The sequence below is a fragment of the Rhinopithecus bieti genome, unplaced genomic scaffold, assembly GCF_001698545.2.
Source record: "Rhinopithecus bieti isolate Rb0 unplaced genomic scaffold, ASM169854v2 scaffold_20888, whole genome shotgun sequence".
NCBI classification, from domain to species: Eukaryota; Metazoa; Chordata; class Mammalia; order Primates; family Cercopithecidae; genus Rhinopithecus; species Rhinopithecus bieti.
This window is the reverse complement of record NW_016809875.1, coordinates 1-2,207: the sequence shown is the minus strand read 5'-3', so window position 1 is coordinate 2,207 and position 2,207 is coordinate 1. Positions and strand designations below refer to the sequence as shown.

General features: G+C 43.3%; 1 protein-coding gene across 3 annotated transcripts; it reads right to left on the bottom strand.

Moving 5' to 3' along the window:
• Nucleotides 1–1,568: 1,568 nt before the first annotated feature.
• LOC108541272 (golgin subfamily A member 6B-like) lies at nucleotides 1,569–2,207 on the bottom strand. Of its 3 annotated transcripts, none has more exons than XR_001888920.1 (2): nucleotides 2,138–2,207; nucleotides 1,569–2,021 (listed from the first exon to the last, which is right to left on the bottom strand). XR_001888920.1 is itself a non-coding variant. In XM_017890738.1 (2 exons), the coding sequence occupies exons 1-2, from the start codon at nucleotides 2,097–2,099 to the stop codon at nucleotides 1,603–1,605; spliced, it is 411 nt and encodes a 136-aa protein (XP_017746227.1). In that variant the 5' UTR covers nucleotides 2,100–2,122; the 3' UTR covers nucleotides 1,569–1,602. The 3 variants fall into 3 exon arrangements, 1 of the variants encoding a protein (XP_017746227.1); XR_001888921.1 differs by having other exon boundaries at nucleotides 1,569–1,799; XM_017890738.1 differs by lacking the exon at nucleotides 2,138–2,207 and having other exon boundaries at nucleotides 1,569–1,799; nucleotides 1,886–2,122.

The following is a 2,207-nucleotide window of genomic DNA, read 5'->3' as shown; positions in this document are numbered from 1 at the left end:
TGATTCTTTCCCAAGCATCATCAAGTTATGATTTAGGCAACATATGACTGAAATAATTCATAATGTATAGGCACATTCACATAAATATTGCACAAAGTATGCCTCTAACTGAAACTGAAAGGTATAAAAACATATTTCACTCTTTGTAAAGAACTCTGTGGGGAAATATGACTCTGTGATTGTATAGGCACTTTCCTTATAACACTTTGACACTCACAAACAGTAGATTGCACTGCACTTTGTAAACATTTTAAGTCGCATAAACTTGATTTTCAAATGTAGTATAATACTGTCTACTAAAACTCCTTTTCGTTTCAACTAAGTACTCTTGCATATATTCATTTATAATAACGTTTGTTATTATTTTTAAAGTGTTTTCCATTCAAGGAAAAGAAGTAAATTCCTATGTCAAAGTAGCCAATGTGGTTGAAGACTAGGTATTAATCAGAGAGTTTTAGATGGTAAAATCAATCTTCTAGCCTCAAAGAAGCTCCATGAACAGAGAGGAATGCCAGGTGTCACACGGCTTTCCTTCACTCGAATTCATTCTTGACTAGAGCCTATATGCTTGTTTCAGGGACATCTAAACTCTCAAAGGATTTCTTACCTTTACTAAATACATTGAGAAGAATGCCAACCAGGGCCCTTTTGTGTACTGGGACATGTAGTCATGTGATTAAAACAGGGAACATGAACTCTGACTTTAAAATGTATTATAGGTACAAATGCTCTAAGCTAGGAAAGGTTTTCCACATCCACAGTCAATGATGGGAGCCTTTCATTCCCCAGAAATAACCCCTTTTTAGGCCATCAAAAAAGAATGCAACTGCCCCAGCTCATGATGTAATATCTTCATGAGCCCAGAGCACATACAAATCCTAAGAGAACTACCATAGTACCACGCTCATTCTTGGTACCAGAACAAATGAAACGTATTCTATCCTGCACACACCTGCCAGAGCAGGCCACTTTCCTCTTTTGGGAGATTTAAAAAGCTCCCCAAACTGTTATTACGCCCATCCCCAATACACAGAAAAAGGGGGAAAGGCTGTTTCCACTGCTCCATCTCTAAACAACTGTAAATGTCAGTACTCACAGTGGCACATTACAAACTAATAAACAGCGCACTTGAGGGCAAACCACATATTGAACTAATGAAGAGCTCACTGTGATTAGGAGTCGATCAAACATAGTAGCAGAACATAAGCACATTTTATCTGAATTTCATAATAAATATACATGCTGCAATAACATTAAAAAAAAATGGCAGCCTATTCCAAACCAGCAAGAATAGTTTTGTGCAAATAGTGGGTCTTTGTGTGTTTGAACTCCCACCACCTAAGGGCAAACTCGATATGCATGCTAATGACCTACAGTTATCACATAAAAAAAAGATGCTAAGGGATGTCAGAGTGAACATGAGGGAAAGACCCACTCTCCTTTAACTTTTTACAAATAAATTTAAACTATAAATTAGAAAAACACAAATAAACGTGAGTGGCTCTAACATTCAAATGAAGTAAATGAATTGTGTAGGAGATTAACCCCTTAAGTTTTTTTCTTTTTATTTTTCTTGACCAGCTTTTAGATGATGGTGATGGTTTATCTCCCTGTTCTTGGCAGCCTGGAAAGAATGGCATGCAGGGGTTGCTGCCCAAGCCTCCGTGCTCCTGGGGAGTCCTGCATTAGAGGAAGCAGCTGCACGATCTGCTGTGCAGTGGGGTTGTCGTGGGGAGAACCCTCTCTGGCCTCTCCTGGTGCAGGCTCCACGCTGTCAGTGAGGCTCACCTCACGAAGATCTTCAGACAGAGGGAGGAGGGGATCTGAGATCAGTGCGAGCCTCCCCTGCTCCTGCCTGCCCATCCCGCCTGAGCGCTCTACTCACCACCCTGCTTGTCAGCACACCCAGGCTCCTGGGGGTTTGGGGCTCCTAGAGCAGGCTCATCAGCAGGGTTCTGGGCAGCGGCCAGGAATCTGTCGTGCCCCTCATTGTGGTCTCCCACACACCACAACACCTCTCCCTGCAGCTCCAGAAGGTTCACCCGGAGGGAGGGGTGCTTAGCTGCCATGCTAGTGCTGGTGCCCAAGTTCACCCCCATCTCCACTCCCACCCCCACAGAGATGTTGCACACCCTACTTGCATCTCCTGGTCCTGGGCCAGCCTGCTGATGACCTCCTCTCCCAGTGCCACATTTTGGCACTGCCCC

What these genes read in the sequence shown, in the direction of transcription:
- LOC108541272 (XM_017890738.1), bottom strand. Translation starts at nt 2,099, where the DNA reads ATGGGGGTGAACTTGGGCACCAGCACTAGCATGGCAGCTAAGCACCCC. An exon ending in GTGTGCTGACAAGCAGGGTG is followed by an intron (nt 1,800 to 1,885) that starts GTGAGTAGAGCG and finishes CTCTGTCTGAAG; the next exon opens with ATCTTCGTGAGGTGAGCCTC.